Source organism: Staurois parvus, unplaced genomic scaffold (genome assembly GCF_062004578.1).
Source record: "Staurois parvus isolate SC_StPar_1 unplaced genomic scaffold, SC_StPar_1.0 ptg000575l, whole genome shotgun sequence".
Lineage (NCBI taxonomy): Eukaryota > Metazoa > Chordata > Amphibia > Anura > Ranidae > Staurois > Staurois parvus.
In genome coordinates this window covers 8,028,230-8,045,255 of record NW_028318371.1, presented here as the reverse complement: position 1 = coordinate 8,045,255, position 17,026 = coordinate 8,028,230, and the positions used below count along the sequence as shown (strand labels likewise).

At 51.9% G+C, this 17,026-nt stretch overlaps 1 protein-coding gene across 2 annotated transcripts in view; it reads right to left on the bottom strand.

Moving 5' to 3' along the window:
- The window catches only part of ARHGAP39 (Rho GTPase activating protein 39), a 368,562-nt gene extending 352,379 nt beyond the window's left edge, over window positions 1-16,183 (bottom strand). For both annotated transcript variants that reach the window (XM_089692101.1, XM_089692102.1), the window contains exon 1: window positions 16,038-16,183. In XM_089692101.1, the coding sequence (XP_089548227.1) occupies window positions 16,038-16,048 (11 nt within the window). In that variant the 5' untranslated portion in view covers window positions 16,049-16,183. The remainder of the gene's footprint in view (window positions 1-16,037) is intronic.
- Window positions 16,184-17,026: the final 843 nt, after the last annotated feature.

Below are 17,026 nucleotides of genomic sequence, written 5' to 3'. Positions count from 1 at the left end.
CCCTTTGCGCACACTCCAAATCGCATTACCGCCCCCCACCTTACGTCACCTCTGACGTATGCGTTCCGCGACTACAGCCATCTTAGTTCGACATCCCTGCGTTCCACGGGTCACGCCGGACGGCCCTTGACCCCATACCATCAGGAACATTGGTCGCTTTACTATGATGTAAGTGGAATTTTATCTTTGTATGTTAATAAACTGGCAATACTACACTTAGAGGCGCCCCCTTTCCATGTCTGTTTGCACTCGAGCTTTGCCTCCAACTCCATGAAGAGCTGCCTCGGTGTCTGTTGGGCTTCCCTATCCTTGATATCCATTCTGGCACCCCCCCCCCCCGATATCCATTCTGGCACCCCCCCCCCCGATATCCATTCTGGCACACCCCCCCACCAGCGGCTACAGGGGTCTGGTTCCAGCAGGAGGGCCCTATGGACAATCCACTTCATTAGTTCCATCCCCAGTTTCTCTGCATTGAGAATGTCTGCGTTTTGCAACACACAAAAATGTCCTGCTGTGCATACAGTTCCACCTTCCTTCTGAAATACGAGGCAATGAGAGGGGAGAGCGCCTGGGGCGGTACGGTAAACAGGCCGAACGGCTGAGATCGATATTTCCCCATCAACAATAGTGGTGAAAGACTTCAGATCCAGATATTGACGGTTTATAAATAGGGAAGCCCGTTCAGATCGATCCTTCCGTGCAAAAAAAGCAGCGAGCCATCGACTGCGACCTTTATAAATAGAAGGCGGAACGGTGAGTGTGAGCGGAGACTAAATATAGGACGATTAGTCCTCAGCGGAGAAGAAACGAGTGACCGAGCTGATAGAGAACAAAGTGGCCGTCGCTGACAGCATTCACCAATCCACCAGCAGTTTCCAGAGGCAACACTGCCACTATGGAGAGGGGGAGGGGTAACTTTCTTGATATAGGCGGCCTCGAGTGTGCCCGACATCAAAAAATAAACAAGATTTTCTCCTTTCTGTTATAAAAACGCATCCAATAAAATAAATAAATGTAAATAAAATTTCTTCATAAAATGAGGCCAAAATCGATTCTGGTATAAAAAACAAATCCCAAAAAGTGTAAATTAATTGCTTTGTGTGAAAGTTATAGCATCTCTCAGGGGCGGACTGACAACTCATGGGGCCCCCGGGCAATAGGGGATCATGGGGCCCCTGTGTCCTCACCCACACTCAAACCACGCCCAAAAAAGCCTATTAAAGGTACCAAAGACATGTCATGGGGCCCCCTACTGACCCCGGGCTCTCCCCATTGAGTTCCCCAATGGTCAGTCCGCCCCTGGCGTCTACAAACTATGGTATGGATACACTGGAATTCACTCAGCTATAGATGCTGTACTGGTAATGGCGGTGATCATTGACTTCTAGTGGGACTGTGATAGTGCGGTGGGCAATCTGGTGCTAATAGATACAGGCTGGGAGGGACAGCGACACGGACGTTCCTGGTGACACAAATACAACAATCAGTGCGGATCCTGTACACTGTACTAATGACACTGAAGGGGTTAACTTCTAGGGGCAATGAAAGGGTTAACCATGTGTCATAATAGTTTACTAACAGATCTGGCTGATTTTTCTCCCTGAAGTGACCCCCTATGCAGCCGTGCGGGACGTGTTTTGCGCGTTGTACTCGAATGTACTCACATGCCCGTGACACGCAGGGAAAGAAGTCCCTGCACTTCTTCTGAAAACGCAGCCGAGGTTCCCAGTACGGTTGCGATTTCCAGTGTGGGCGGCGTGCCATTAGAACTAATGGGTCCGCAATTCTCTCTGCTGGTGGTGCGGCTGCATGGATTTCCGTGTGGATCCGCAGCGGCACCACCTGCACAGATGTGACCCTAGGCTGATTTCAGGGAGAAGAAACAGCCAGATCGCTATCTGTGGAGAGAGTTCTGTGTTGTGGTAAACACAGAACTTTGTGCTGCGACTGGACACAGCTGACCAGCAGGTTTCAGACAAAGTCAGTGGCTGAAACCTGCTGACAAACTCGTGCGGTGTCCAATCACAGCAAGGGTCAGCAGGGGGCGCGCGCATGCGCGTCCAAAAAACCCACAAGCCAGGCGGCAACGTATGGGTGCGCCACCTAGCCTGGCAGTAGATGTACTGTGGGTGAGCGGCAAACAGTGAGGGCCAGTTCACACTGTAGAAACGCAGTCCAGATGCGTTCCAGGTGCGTTTTTGCATGCGCCTTTTGGATTTTCCGGTGCATTTTTTATGCGTTTTTGATGCCTTCCAGTGCGTTTTTTCCCCCCTCCTTTTCTTCAATTTAAATACTGCGTTCTGATACGTTTTTGATGCGTTCCAGTACAGTTCTGTACAGAAAAAACGCAGCCTGTTTTACTTTTTTTTCTGCAACCGGAACACACTGATGTGAACTATGACACTGACAACCCTATCACCTATTTTCTGTGCGTTTTGGATGCAGAAAAATGGTTTTGCACAGAGCTGTCCCGATCCTCCTGTTCTTGGGTCCCCCCACCGGCGCTCCTGGCTCCTCCCTTCCGAGTGCCCACCATCGCAAGCTGCTCTCAAGCCAGGCCGCATGCAACTATTGCCACACAGAGCGCAGCTCAACCCCACCCCCTCCATCCCTCCTCTCAGGATTTGATTGACGTCAGCATGAGCCAATGGCTTCTGCTGTTGCCTCCATGCCCAGTCAGGAGGGAGAACGGAGAGAGCTGCTGCTCTCATGCACAGTGCTGGATGAAGATCAGGCTCAGGTAAGTATTTGGTGGGGGGAGGGGGGGGATGATCACACAAGGTTTTTTACCTTAACCCCTTGGTGCCGACGCCTCCCGGGCCTTTAAGGGGTTCAAAAGCTGGGAGGCGGGGCTGTAGGTCATGTGACCACCGTGATTCACCGTCACGGTGGTCACATGATCGGGAAAGGTCCTGATCAAAAGAGGAGATTGGGGCCTTTCCATGAGTACCGGACATGTGTGCTGGGAACAGGCAGGGCCTGATCACCGTCACAGTGGTCACATGATCGGGAAAGGTCCTGATCAAAAGAGGAGATTGGGGCCTTTCCATGAGTACCGGACATGTGTGCTGGGAGCGTGCAGGGCCTGATTGCCGTCATGGTGGTCACATGATCAGGAAAGGTCCTGATCGAAAGAGGAGATTGGGGCCTGTGAGTACCGGACACGTGCGCTGGGAGCGTCCAGGGCACGTGCTCTCAGCACATATGTTTTTCTTAATTGCACGCAAATGTGCGGCCGCTCGGTGTCAAGGCCCAGACGCCGGCGTGCGGCCGGCGTGAAGAGGTTAACCAATCCCGAACCAGGGACGTACTCATACATTACTGGACTTGTGGTGGTTATACCAGCTGCGGGCATCACCCCGGCACTTTTTTTTTTTTTCAAGAGCTGGCGGTCGGCTCTTGTACAAGCAATCAGAGCTGCTAACTAGCTGCTCAACTGCTTGTAAAAGCAGCGGGAGGGGGGCATCCGCCGCTCTCGGGATCTCCTGTTCCACCAAGAGTCCTGAGTGACCAGCTGGCACATCTGACAGCTGGCCAGACAGCCGAACAAAGCCGGAATCGGCTCTCCTTTATTGTAAACCGGAAGCGATGACCTCACATACTTACTTGAAATTTTTCAAAATCTGAACGCATTCAATCACACTGATCTCGGGTGTTTTGAATGCTTTCAAGTGCAGAAGAGGGATTTGGGGTGTTATGGGGACCCCAGATCCCTCCATAAAGAGTACCTGCCACGTGTCTGGTGCTGTCACAGGGGATGTTGACATACAAAAAAAAATTAAAGGGACAATGCAAAAATAAAAAATAAAGTGCCCCCCCGTGCTTGAGCACAAAGGCGAATGCATGCATCCCGCACGCACATGGCGATCGTTCCACACATGCGATCATCAGATCATGGGCAGTAATTCTCCTCTGTAAATCCAAAATGGTAACCTTTAAAGGCTTTTAGAACCAGTTCACACTCCGTGCGTTTCAGTTGATTTTTTTCTGTATCCAAAACGCACAGAAAGTAGGTGATATGGTTGTCAATGTCATAGTTCACATCAGTGCTTGCAGTTCCAGTGCGTTCTGGATGCAGAACAAAAAGTAGAACAGGCTGCATTTTTCCTGCACAGAACTGTACTGGAACGTGGTAAAATGCATCAAAAATGTACTGAAAAGCACAAAAAACACACATGTCCCTATTTAAATTTAAAAAAAAAAGAGAGGGGGAAAAAATAACCCAGAACACATCAAAAACGCAAAGGAACACACCAAAGTCATGTAAAAAAGTCATGTAAAAAACACGCATGCAAAAACAAATCCGGAACACATCTGGACTGCGTTTCTATAGTGTGAACCGGCCCTTAAAGTGTCGCTTATGAATAGTAAAATTAAAAGCGTGAAAATTAAAAGTAACAGCGTGATGTGTTTGGTATCTATTTGCTCGGCATTACATCTTTTATATTTTACAAAAAAAATGGGTTATGTATTATGTTTTCTTTGCAATTAAAAAAAAAAGTTTATTTTTTTCCCAAAAATTGTTTCAAAAACTGCTGTGTAAATTCCGTGTGACATAAAAAAAATGCAAAAACCAATTTATTCCCTAGAGACACTGCTTAAAAAATAAAATATTTAAAAAATAATATGTATATTTATATTTGTTTAATATGTTTGGGGGTTCTAAAACATTTTCTAACAAAAAATACTGATTTTAAAATGTAAACAAAAAAAGCCAGAAATGACGGGATCTGAAGTGGTTAACCATTCCTCACCCAGCCCTGGCGCTCCCTGAAGTTTGTTTTTACGCCCAATGTGGAAGGACAGACTTCCAATCCTGTGACAGCAGCAATTGGCTCCTGATCAATGCCAGTGAGTGAGCTCTCAGCACAGAAAACTTGGATCTCCATGGATGCACATATGTGGCATGTGAGCCTTAAAGGCCCCCCCCCATATATTGCCAGAAGTATTGTCCCCACCCTCCAAATCATGTGATTCAGGTGTTCCAATCCCCTCCCAATCATGTGATTCAGGTGTTCCAATCCCCTCCATGGACACAGGTGTATACAATCAAGCCCCTAGGCATGCAGACTGCTTCTACAAACATTGGTGAAAGAATGGGTCGCTCTCAGGAGCTCAGTGACTCCAAGCGTGGTCCCATGATAGGTTGTCACCTGTGCAATAAGTCCATCCGTGACATTTCCTGGATACTAAATATTCCACGCTCAACTGTTAGTGGGATTATAACAAAGTGGAAGCAACTGGAAACAACAGCCACTCAGCCACCAAGTGGTAGGCCACGTCACATGACAGGGCGGGGTCAGCGCATGCTGAAGCGCACAGTGCGCAGAAGTCGCCAACTGTCTGCAGAGTCAATAGCTAAACACCTCCAAACTTGGTGTGGCCTTCAGATGAGCCCAACAACAGTGTGTAGAAAGCTTCATGGAATGGGTTTCCATGGCCGAGCAGCTGCATCCAAGCCTTACATCACCGAGTGCAATGCAAAGTGTCGGATGCTGTGGTGTAAAGCACGCCGCCACTGGACTCTAGAGCAGAGGAGACGTGTTCTCTGGAGTGACGAATCACACTTCTCTGTCTGGCAATCCGATGGACGTGTCTGGGTTTGGCGGTTGCCAGGAGAACAGTACTTGCCTGACTGCATTGTGCCAAGTGTAATGTTTGGTGGGGGGGGATTATGGTGTAGGGTTGTTTTTCAGGGGTTGGACTTGGCCTCCTAGTTCCAGTGAAGGGAACTCTTAAGGAGACATTTTGGACAATTTCATGCTCCCAACTTTGTGGGAAGAGTTTGGGGATGGCCCCTTCCTGTTCCAACATGACTGCCCCCCAGTGCACAAAGCAAGGTCCATAAAGACATGGAGGAGCCAGTTTGGGGTGGAGGAACTTGACTGTCCTGCACAGAGTCCTGACCTCAACCCCATAGAACACCTTTGGGATGAATTAGAGCAGAGACTGTGATCCAGGCCTCCTCCCCCGACATCAGTGCCTGACCTGACAAATGTGCTTCTGGAAGAATGGTCCAACCTTCCCATAGACACCCTCCTAAACCTTGTGGACGGCCTTCCCAGTGTTGAAGCTGTTATAGCTGCAAAGGGCGGGGCCAACTCAATATTGAACCCTACGGACTAAGACTGGGGGGCCATTAAAGGTCATGTGTGTGGAAAGGGCGGGGCCAACTCAATATTGAACCCTACGGAATAAGACTGGGGGGCCATTAGAGGTCATGTGTGTGGAAAGGGCGGGGCCAACTCAATATTGAACCCTATGGACTAAGACTGGGGGGACTATTAAAGGTCATGTGCGTGGAAAGAGCGGGGCCAACTCAATATTGAACCCTACGGACTAAGACTGGGGGGGCCATTAAAGGTCATGTGTGTGGAAAGGGCGGGGCCAACTCAAAATTGAACCCTACGGACTAAGACTGTGGGGGCCATTAAAGGTCATGTGTGTGCAAAAGGCGGGGCCTACTCAATATTGAACCCTACGGACTAAGACTGGGAGGCCATTAAAGGTCATGTGTGTGGAAAGGGCGGGGCCTACTCAATATTGAACCCTACGGACTAAGACTGGGAGGCCATTAAGGGTCATGTGTGTGGAAAGGGCAGGGCCAACTCAATATTGAACCCTATGGACTAAAACTTGGGGGCCATTAAAGGTCATGTGTGTGGAAAGGGCGGGGCCAACTCAAGATTGAACCCTACGGACTAAAACTTGGGGGCCATTAAAGGTCATGTGTGTGGAAAGGCTGGCCGGCCCACCAATACTATTGGCAATATAGTGTATATGATGCAGTATGTGGATGGTGAGGGCCTATAGATCCCAAAGGAGACCGGAACAAAAAGTAATGGAAGAATCCGATCCCCATTTACAGCACTGCTGCAATTATCCGATTTCAGTTAGAAATCCATTGTATCGAGTTTGTCCATTTATCGCTCAGACTCCGCCTCCCAGCTAACAGAATTCTTATAGTCGCTAAAACCTGTCAGTGGTCGGCTGCCTCAGTCCGATTGGATTTGTGATTCCCGATAAATTGAAAGTGGTTGAAACGGACAAATTTGGTTCAACCTGCCAGCAATCACGTTCAACAGAAAAATGAGTTTGGGGTGGAGTTGTCCTTTAAGCAGCTGCAACATGTTGCTGTACACAGAGGGTGGGGGGAGGAATGGAGTGCAGGATATTGCGGTGACACCGATAGAACGTTACACAGAGTTCCGTCTCATCTGACTCCTATTGCCGTCCGTTCGCTCGGATGTCTCCGGCTCCACCCACAGCAGCGAGCGTCCACAGCCCGGACAGCTCTCATGCCGCGTACTGAGCCCCCCGCCTGGCCTATTAATAAAACATGGAGAGAGAGTCCGGAACGCTCCAGGATCCGCATTTTATGGAATGTCCCGGGAAAGGCTCCCCGCCGTTCACCCGGGCAGAGGCAGCACTGCGGATAGACGTGTGCCTGGAATACAGATCAGCTCGGCATGCCCCTGATCCTGCCTGTCACAGCGCGGCCGGAGGATCAGGCTGAGCGCAAATCCCAACCGCAGATCTCACCATTAACACGGAAATCCTCCACCGTAACTCTGCGGGCCTGACACCCGGAGAGCGCTACAGAGACCTGAGCGTCCAACATCGCAGACCCAACGCCAGAGCGAGGTCCCTTCCCCCCGTGAGCTGAGCTGTCAACTACTTATAGGTTGCAGCTCCGCCCCTTTTTGCTCCCCCCTCCTGCTGAAGGGCCCAAGACAGCGGCCTTGTTCCCCTACCCCCCAGCCCGGCCCCCGAGCACACAAGACGCACACTCACCACCAACCCAGATCGCAGGCGAGTCGCTGACCATAAACGCAGCAATGTCACCGGATTTCTAGGAATCTACCGCCAGACGTTCACGCCAAAGACGTCAGCTATAGAAGAAACTTTATTGTTCTTTGTCGTGTCAGCATCTCGTCCAGGATTTCCCCTAGTCTCCTTGTGTACGGGCGCGGGGGGGCGGGGAGATCGGGGGGCGGGGAGATCGGGGGGCGGGGAGATCGAGGTGGGGGGCTTCAAAATGCAAGGCACTGGTCACCGGTTTACTAACTTTATCGAGATGTCACAAAGTGACCTTTTATTCATTTCTGTGCACTGCAGGGGAGGAGGATGACGCTCTGCACCTCCCCCGCCTGCTTCTCTCCTCCGCACTGCACACCTCCCCTTTCCTCTCCACTCTGCACCTCCCCCGCCTGCTTCTCTCCTCCGCACTGCACACCTCCCCTTTCCTCTCCGCTCCTCTCCACTCTGCACCTCCCCCGCCTGCTTCTCTCCTCCTCCGTGCTGCACACCTCCCCTCTCCTCTCCACTCTGCACCTCCCCCGTCTGATTCTCTCCTCCTCCGTGCTGCACTCTTCTCCGCTCCTCTCCACTCTGCACCTCCCCCGCCTGCTTCTCTCCCCCTCCGTGCTGCACACCTCCCCTCTCCTCTCCTCTCGACTCTGCACCTCCCCCGTCTGCTTCTCTCCTCCGCGCTGCACACCTCCCCTCTCCACTCTGCACCTCCCCCGTCTGCTTCTCTCCTCCTCCGCGTTGCACTCCTCCCCTTTCCGCTCCACTCCTCTCTGCACCTCCCCCGTCTGCTTCTCTCCACCTCCACGCTGCACTCCTTCCCTCTCCACACCTCTCTGCACCTCCCCTGTCTGCTTCTCTCCATCTCCACGCTGCAGACCTACCCTCTCCCCTCCGCTCCTCTCCACTCTGCACCTCCCCGCTCCTCTCCCATCTGCTTCTCTCCTCCTCCGCGCTGCACACCTCCCCGCTCCTCTCCCATCTGCTTCTCTCCTCCTCCTCCGCGCTGCACACCTCCCCACTCCTCTCCCATCTGCTTCTCTCCTCCTCCTCCGCGCTGCACACCTCCCCGCTCCTCTCCCATCTGCTTCTCTCCTCCTCCTCCTCCGCACTGCACACCTCCCCGCTCCTCTCCCATCTGCTTCTCTCCTCCTCCTCTGCGCTGCACACCTCCCCGCTCCTCTCCACTCTGCTTCTCTCCTCCTCCTCTGCGCTGCACACCTCCCCGCTCCTCTCCACTCTGCTTCTCTCCTCCTCCTCTGCGCTGCACACCTCCCCGCTCCTCTCCACTCTGCTTCTCTCCAACTCCGCACTGCACACCTCCCCACTCCTCTCCTCACCTTCCCACTCCTCTCCTCACCTCCCCGCTCCTCTCCACTCTGCACCTCTCCCATCTGCTTCTCTCCACCTCCCCGCACCTCACCTCTTTGTTCCTCTCCATTCCACACCTCTCCCCTCCTCTATACTCTGCATCTCCCCACTCCACAGCTCCCTGCTCCTCTCTACTCTGCACCTCTCCACACATCTGTGCTCCTCCCCACTTTGCACCACTCCACACATCTGTTCCTCTGCACTTTGCACCACACCCCTCTGCTCCTCCACACTCTGCTCCATCACATGCCCCTCTCCACTCCACTCTACTCCTCACCTTGCCACTCCACACCTCTTTACTCCTTTCCACACTGCACCTCTATGCTCCTCTCCACCTTGAACTTCTCCCTTCCTCTCTACTCCACTCTTCTCTACTCACACATCACTGTTCCTCTCCACACTGCACCTCTTCTCTCCTCTCCACATCTCTCTACTTGCCTCTCAATGCTCCTCTACTCCACACCTCTGTGCTCCTCTCCATTCCTCAGTACTCTGCACCACACCCCTCTTCTCCTCTCCCCTTCTCTCTTCTCTGCACTTTTCCACTCTACACCTCTGTGCTCCTCTCCACTCCTCCCCTCTCTGCTCCTCTCCATTCCATACCTCTCCCCTCCTCTCTACTCTGCATCTCCCCACCTATCTGCTCCTCTCCACTCCATACCTCCCCACTTCACACCTCTCTACTCTGCACCTCTCCACGCCTCTGTGCTCCTCTCCACTTCGCACCACTCCACACATCTGTTCCTTTGCACTCCGCACTACACACCTCTGCTCCTCTACACTCCACTCCTCCCTACACCTTACCTTGCCACTCCACACCGCTTTGCTCCTTTCCACACTACATCTCTCTGCTCCTCTCCACCTTAAACGTTTCCTCTCTACTCCACTCTTCTCTACTCACACATCACTGCTCCTCTCCACATCTCTCTACTTGCTCCTCTACTCCACACCTCTGTGCTCCTCTCCATTCCTCAGCACTCCCAACACACCCCTCTCCGCACCTCTCTTCTCCTCTCCTCTCTGCACTTTTCCGCACTACACCTCTGTGCTCCTCTGCACTCCACTCCTCCCTTCACTATTCCATACCCCTTTGCTCCTTTCCACACCGCACCTCTCTGCTCCTCTCCACCTTGAACTTCTCCCTTCCTCTCTACTCCACTCCTCTCTGCTGCTCTCCACTCCGCAGGACAATGTTCTTTTGCTACAGCTGATGTGATTGGATAGGAGAGAGCAGGCGGGCTTTTCTGTCAGTAAAAGATTCCATGTCTGTGAGCAAAGGCTGGTCAACAGGGGCTGCATGTCACCGATAAATTGTATGTCTGTGTGTATGTGTGTCTCTGCGTCTGTGTGTCTGTCTGTGTCTCTGTGTATACGTGTGTTTCTGTGTGTGTGTCTGTCTGTATGTGTGTGTCTCTGTGTATACGTGTGTCTCTGTGTGTGTGTCTCTGTGTATACGTGTGTTTCTGTGTGTGTGTCTGTCTGTATGTGTGTGTCTCTGTGTGTGTGTCTCTGTGTATACGTGTGTCTCTGTGTGTGTGTCTCTGTGTATACGTGTGTGTCTCTGTGTGTGTCTCTGTGTATACGTGTGTCTCTGTGCGTGTGGCTCTGTGTGTGTGTCTGTCTGTGTGTGTGTCTGTGTATATGTGTGTCTCTGTGTGTGTCTCTGTGTCTGTGCATACGTGTGTGTCTCTGTGTCTGTATGTGTGTGTATGTGTCTCTGTGTGTCTGTATGTGTGTGTATGTGTCTGTGTATACGTGTGTGTCTCTGTGTCTCTGTGTGTGTGTCTCTGTGTGTGTCTCTGTGTGTGTCTCTGTGTGTGTCTCTGTGTATACGTGTGTGTCTCTGTGTATACGTGTGTGTCTCTGTGTCTGCGTGTGTCTCTGTGTATACATGTGTGTCTCTGTGTGTCTCTGTGTATACGTGTGTGTCTCTGTGTATTCGTGTGTGTCTCTGTGTGTGTCTGCGTGTGTCTCTCTGTGTGTGTCTCTGTGTCTGTGTGTGTGTGTGTGTCTGTGTGTGTGTGTCTGTGTCTGTATGTGTGTGTGTGTCTGTATGTGTGTGTGTCTGTATGTGTGTGTGTGTCTGTATGTGTGTGTGTGTCTGTGTGTGTGTATACGTGTGTGTCTGTCTGTATGTGTGTGTGTGTCTGTGTATACGTGTGTCTCTGTGTGTGTGTGTGTCTGTATACGTGTATGTGTCTGTGTGTGCGTGTGTGTCTGCGTGTGTGTCTCTGTGTATACGTGTGTCTCTGTGTGTGTCTCTGTGTCTCTGTGTGTGTCTCTGTGTCTCTGTGTGTGTCTCTGTGTCTCTGTGTGTGTTTCTGTGTCTGTGTGTCTGTCTGCATGTGTGGCCATCAGTGAGCTTGGTACCCCCAAGCCTGGAGCACTAGTTGCCGGCCATCCTCCCGGGATAAGGATCTCCATTCCCATCCTCCCTCCTCATCACACTGCAGTCAGGAGGGATCTGTGAGCCTTATCATGTCATTATCTTATCTCAGCGATCATCCAGCCGGAGAGACAACTGACTGCAGCTACAGGAGAGGAGATCCAATGATAGGAACATCCAACTCTATCGCCTCCAGGTCAATGGGGACAGAATCAGAGGGCCAGACCTTGAACAACATCCACTCAAAGGGCCCCAACATGTGACCCAATATTAACCCCTCCCACTCCACAGTATAAACATGTGACCCAATATTAACCCCTCCCACTCCACAGTACAAACATGTGACTCAATATTAACCCCTCCCACTCCACAGTACAAACATGTGACTCAATATTAACCCCTCCCACTCCACAGTACAAACATGTGACTCAATATTAACCCCTCCCACTCCACAGTATAAACATGTGACCCAATATTAACCCCTCCCACTCCACAGTATAAACATGTGACCCAATATTAACCCCTCCCACTCCACAGTACAAACATGTAACCCAATATTAACCCCTCCCACTCCACAGTATAAACATGTGACCCAATATTAACCCTCCCACTCCACAGTATGAACATGTGACCCAATATTAACCCCTCCCACTCCACAGTATAAACATGTGACCCAATATTAACCCCTCCCACTCCACAGTATAAACATGTGACCCAATATTAAGCCCTCCCACTCCATAGTATAAACATGTGACTCAATATTAACCCCTCCCACTCCACAGTACAAACATGTGACTCAATATTAACCCCTCCCACTCCACAGTATAAACATGTGACCCAATATTAACCCCTACCACTCCACAGTATAAACATGTGACCCAATATTAACCCCTCCCACTCCACAGTACAAACATGTAACCCAATATTAACCCCTCCCACTCCACAGTATAAACATGTGACCCAATATTAACCCTCCCACTCCACAGTATGAACATGTGACCCAATATTAACCCCTCCCACTCCACAGTATAAACATGTGACCCAATATTAACCCCTCCCACTCCACAGTACAACCATGTGACCTCACATTAACCCCTCCCACTCCACAGTACAACCATGTGACCTCACATTAACCCCTCCCACTCCACAGTATAAACATGTGACCCAATATTAACCCCTCCCACTCCACAGTACAAATATGTGTCCCAATATTAACCCCTCCCACTCCACAGTACAAACATGTGACTCAATACTAACCCCTCCCACTCCACAGTACAAACATGTGACCCAATATTAACCCCTCCCACTCCACAGTACAAACATGTGACCAAATATTAACCCCTCCCACTCCACAGTACAAACATGTGACTCAATATTAACCCCTCCCACTCCATAGTATAAACATGTGACCCAATATTAACCCCTCCCACTCCACAGTATAAACATGTGACCCAATATTAACCCCTCCCACTCCACAGTATAAACATGTGACCCAATATTAACCCCTCGCCCTTCACAGTATGAACATGTGATCCAATATTAACCACTCCCACTCCACAGTACAAACATGTGACCTCACATTAACCCCTCCCACTCCACAGTACAACCATGTGACCCAATATTAACCCCTCCCACTCCACAGTAAACATGTGACCCAATATTAACCCCTCCCACTCCACAGTACAAACATGTGACCCAATATTAACCCCTCCCACTCCACAGTATAAACATGTGACCCAATATTAACCCCTCCCACTCCACAGTACAAACATGTGACCCAATATTAACCCCTCCCACTCCACAGTATAAACATGTGACCTCACATTAACCCCTCCCACTCCACAGTACAACCATGTGACCCAATATTAACCCCTCCCACTCCACAGTAAACATGTGACCCAATATTAACCCCTCCCACTCCACAGTACAAACATGTGACCCAATATTAACCCCTCCCACTCCACAGTATAAACATGTGACCCAATATTAACCCCTCGCCCTTCACAGTATGAACATGTGACCCAATATTAACCCCTCCCACTCCACAGTACAACCATGTGACCTCACATTAACCCCTCCCACTCCACAGTACAACCATGTGACCTCACATTAACCCCTCCCACTCCACAGTACAAACATGTGACCCAATATTAACCCCTCCCACTCCACAGTAAACATGTGACCCAATATTAACCCCTCCCACTCCACAGTACAAACATGTGACCCAATATTAACCCCTCCCACTCCACAGTACAAACATGTGACCCAATATTAACCCCTCCCACTCCACAGTATAACCATGTGACCCAATATTAACCCCTCCCACTCCACAGTATAAACATGTGACCCAACATTAACCCCTCCCACTCCACAGTATAACCATGTGACCCAATATTAACCCCTCCCACTCCACAGTATAAACACGTGACCCAACATTAACCCCTCCCACTCCACAGTATAAACATGTGACCCAATATTAACCCCTCCCACTCCACAGTATAAACATGTGACCCAATATTAACCCCTCCCACTCCACAGTATAAACATGTGACCCAATATTAACCCCTCGCCCTTCACAGTATGAACATGTGACCCAATATTAACCCCTCCCACTCCACAGTACAACCATGTGACCTCACATTAACCCCTCCCACTCCACAGTACAACCATGTGACCTCACATTAACCCCTCCCACTCCACAGTACAAACATGTGACCCAATATTAACCCCTCCCACTCCACAGTAAACATGTGACCCAATATTAACCCCTCCCACTCCACAGTACAAACATGTGACCCAATATTAACCCCTCCCACTCCACAGTACAAATATGTGACCCAATAGTAACCCCTTCCTGACCGCACACAGGAGACAGTCCAAATTAACCCTCTCCTGCCCACAGCTATAAGATAAGCATCTGACATTAACCCTTTCCTAGCCACAAAGGAGGAAAACCATGAATTAACCCTTACCTCTCTATAGATATGGGATGGACATGTGACCTGGCATTGACCCCTTCCTTGCCACATGGAGGGAATATGGACATGTGACCTGGCATTGACCCCTTCCTTGCCACATGGAGGGAATATGGATTCCTCCCATTAACCCCCTCCCCTCCACACACAGGAATATGAACCTTCTACCAGCAACAGGTAAGTAATACAGCAGACAGGATGGGGGAGGGGAGCCACAATTAACCCCTTCCTCTACACACAGTGACCTGATATTAACCCTTCCCAGTCATAAGATGATAGCACATCAAATTAACCCTCTCCTCCCCCTGTACACAGGATGTGCCCCCCCCCGTACACAGAGGATGAGGATGTGCCCCCCCGTACACAGAGGATGAGGATGATGTAACCCCCCTTGTACACAGAGGATGAGGATGTGCCTCCCCCGTACACAGAGGATGAGGATGTGCCCCCCCCATACACAGAGGATGAGGATGATGTAACCCCCCCTTGTACACAGAGGATGAGGATGTGACCCCCCCTGTACACAGAGGATGAGGATGTGACCCCCCCTGTACACAGAGGATGAGGATGTGACCCCCCTGTACACAGAGGATGAGGACAATGTAACCCCCCTGTACACAGAGGATGAGGATGTGACCCCCCCTGTACACAGAGGATGAGGATGATGTAACCCCCCTGTACACAGAGGATAAGGATGATGTAACCCCTCCTGTACACAGAGGATGAGGATGTGACTCCCCCTACACAGGGGATGAGGATGTGACCCCCCCCCCGTACACAGAGGATGAAGATGTGAACCCCCCTGTACACAGAGGATGAGGATGCAGACACCCCCCTGTAAACAGAGGATGAGGAAGTGACCCCCCCCCCTGTACAAAGAGGATGAGGATGTGACCCCCCTGTGCACAGAGGATGAGGATGTGACCCCCCCCTTTACACAGAGGATGAGGATGTGACACCCCCCATACACAGAGGATGAGGATGTGACCCCCCCTTTACACAGAGGATGAGGATGTGACACCCCCCATACACAGAGGATGAGGATGTGATCCCCCCCCCTGTACACAGAGGATGAGAGTGTGACCCCCCCTGTACACAGAGGATGAGGAAGTGGCACCCCCCCCCCCCCGTACACAGAGGATGAGGATGTGATCCCCCCCGTATACAGAGGATGAGGACGTGACCCCCCCCCTGTACACAGAGGATGAGGATGTGACACCCCCCCCCCCCTGTACACAGAGGATGAGGACCTCACCCCCCCCCCCCCCCTGTATACAGAGGATGAAGATGTGACCCCCCCTGTACACAGAGGTTGAGGATGTGACCCCCCTGTACACAGAGGATGAGGATGTGACCCCCCCCCCTGTACACAGAGGATGAGGATATGACCCCCCCCCCCCCCATTAACCGTTTCCCAGCAACAGGCACAGTATAGTAATGCCCCCCCCCCCCCCCCTATACAGAAGAAGCTCCCCCCTCCATTCCCCCATTACCTCTCCGCCATGTCGGGCTCTCCTGGGTGTCCCGGGGATCAGGATGACGGGCGGGGTCCCCGGTAGGCGGCCGATGCCATGAGGAGGAGAAGATGAGGCCGGAGAGACGATCCGCCGATTCTCTGTCAGCTGCCTGCGCGTCCCCGCGCGCGTCCCCGTCTGTCACCTGCTGATCGCAGGGCGCGAGCCCGCAGCAGCCGGTCCAGGAGGGAGGAGGAGGAGGGGCGGGGCCTCGGAGCATCCCTGCATCCCTATAGGAGGGGACGGAGCGCTGTGTGTCCGGGTACTACAGGGAATGGGGGGGGGGGGGGGAGAGGTGATTGGGGGGTGCATGGATGGAGAGGTGATTGGGTGGTGCACGGATGGAGAGGTGATTGGGGGGTGAATGGATGGAGAGGTGATTGGGTGGTGCACGGATGGAGAGGTGATTGGGGGGGCGCACGGATGGAGAGGTGATTGGGGGGTGCACGGATGGAGAGGTGATTGGGGGGGGGCGCACGGATGGAGAGGTGATTGGGGGGCGCACGGATGGAGAGGTGATTGGGGGGGCGCACGGATGAGAGGTGATTGGGGGGTGTACGGATGGAGAGGTGATTGGGGGGCGCACGGATGGAGAGGTGATTGGGGGGGCGCACGGATGGAGAGGTGATTGGGGGGGCGCACGGATGGAGAGGTGATTGGGGGGTGTACGGATGGAGAGGTGATTGGGGGGTGCGTGGATGGAGAGGTGATTGAGTGGTGTACGGATGGAGAGGTGATTGGGGGGGCGCACGGATGGAGAGGTGATTGGGGGGGTGCACGGATGGAGAGGTGATTGGGGGGGCGCACGGTTGGAGAGGTGATTGGGGGGTGCACGGATGGAGAGGTGATTGGGGGGGTGCACGGATGGAGAGGTGATTGGGGGGGCGCACGGATGGAGAGGTGATTGGGGGGTGTACGGATGGAGAGGTGATTGGGGGGGCACACGGATGGAGAGGTGATTGGGGGGG